At 40.3% G+C, this 1,407-nt stretch overlaps 1 protein-coding gene across 3 annotated transcripts in view; it reads right to left on the minus strand.

Annotated features, from left to right (window-relative positions):
* lancl2 (LanC lantibiotic synthetase component C-like 2 (bacterial)) overlaps positions 1-1,407 on the minus strand; it is a 10,609-nt gene that overhangs the window by 4,309 nt on the left and 4,893 nt on the right. For all 3 annotated transcript variants that reach the window (XM_014010459.1, XM_014010460.1, XM_014010461.1), the window contains 2 exons: positions 687-894; positions 335-482 (listed from right to left, as the gene is read on the minus strand). In XM_014010459.1, coding sequence (XP_013865913.1) covers positions 335-482; positions 687-894 — 356 coding nt within the window. The remainder of the gene's footprint in view (positions 1-334; positions 483-686; positions 895-1,407) is intronic.

Below are 1,407 nucleotides of genomic sequence, written 5' to 3' on the forward strand. Positions count from 1 at the left end.
AGTATATATATACTTATAATCCTTCTTCACATTTAAACCATTAAGTTGGGGTCTATATGTTTTGGTCTGAATTCCTCCTTATTGTAACTCCACAAGCCCCACCCATTTTCTGGGGTGTGTCTCAGATTCACTCGTTTTGAGGCTGTCTCTGAACTGAACAGGTTGAAAGATATGACCTGAACAGAATATAAAAAYATCTTTGCAGCACCAACTTTTCTGCACTCCAAGTAAACAACAAAATGTATTAAACAGCTAAAAAAAGTAGATTTTACACGATATATTCCTTTTATAGAGAGTATTAATGTAAAAGCATGCATCAGCAGAGGGACCTGACCTTTGTAATTGTGGCTTCATCCACAGTATTTCCTCCAATTTCTTTGTTAACGTAGAGTAAAGAATAAAGGTATCCRGCTCGTCCGTACAGCAGCTCATCTGGCATGTCAGACTCTGGACTGAGCACGGAGCGCTGCAGCTGGAGAAGCCTGACGGACAAACACAGCTCAGGTTACTGGACTGAAGGAAGATCTTACATAACTGCTACATTTCAATAAAAAGATATTTTAAATAATTCTAAGAAGATATCTAACAGAGAAGCTATGTGCGTGTAGAGACGCAGATAAAAGAAGGGCGACACTTTTCCTGTTCTCAACACACCTCCAGGAGTAGTGGAGCTTCTGCTCACTCACCTGGACAAACAATCCTTGCTGTCTGCAGAGTTGTTCAGCTTGTGGTGGACCACAGCGCCCACAGCCAGGGGTCCTGCATCACCACACAGAAAGGTCACTTTACGGCCATTCAGGATTCTCATGGCCCTCTTCACGTAGTCCAGCGCCCTCTGCAGGTGGGAGGCTTCGTGAGAGACTGTGTGTAGCTGAAGGTACAGCAAGGCGATCCCTGCAGTGACAGGAGTGGAAACACAGGACACACCTGAGTAAAGACTGCTGTCATTAAACCACTGATTGATTGATTGATTGATTGATTTTTTCTGCCTGATTTAGTTTTACCTGGCCTGAAATGTTGAGGACTCTTATTTTGTTTCATTTAATGAACTTGATTTTTCCGAATCTTTTTACTCTTTTATTGGTTATGTGCAGGTGCTTGTATTTGTGCTTAATAGTTGATTTAACACTTAAAGGGATCCATGATTAGTTGTAACATTAGACTTTATTTGATAAACATTTATTTTAACTGTAAAATAAAGACTGTAAAAATACTGTGTGCTGTTTGTTTTTGTAAATTTTTCAAAATATATTTCAACGGAGCCATTTTATTTACACGCAAAGCATTCTGGGTAAATGATGACGTGGACAGGTCATTGGTGTGAGCGAGCTATATCCACCCTGAAGGTTAATCCTGGACAATATCTGATGATCGACTCTTTTAAATGAAACCAGAGAGCGTTGACAG

Source organism: Austrofundulus limnaeus, unplaced genomic scaffold, assembly GCF_001266775.1.
Source record: "Austrofundulus limnaeus strain Quisiro unplaced genomic scaffold, Austrofundulus_limnaeus-1.0 Scaffold69, whole genome shotgun sequence".
NCBI lineage: Eukaryota > Metazoa > Chordata > Actinopteri > Cyprinodontiformes > Rivulidae > Austrofundulus > Austrofundulus limnaeus.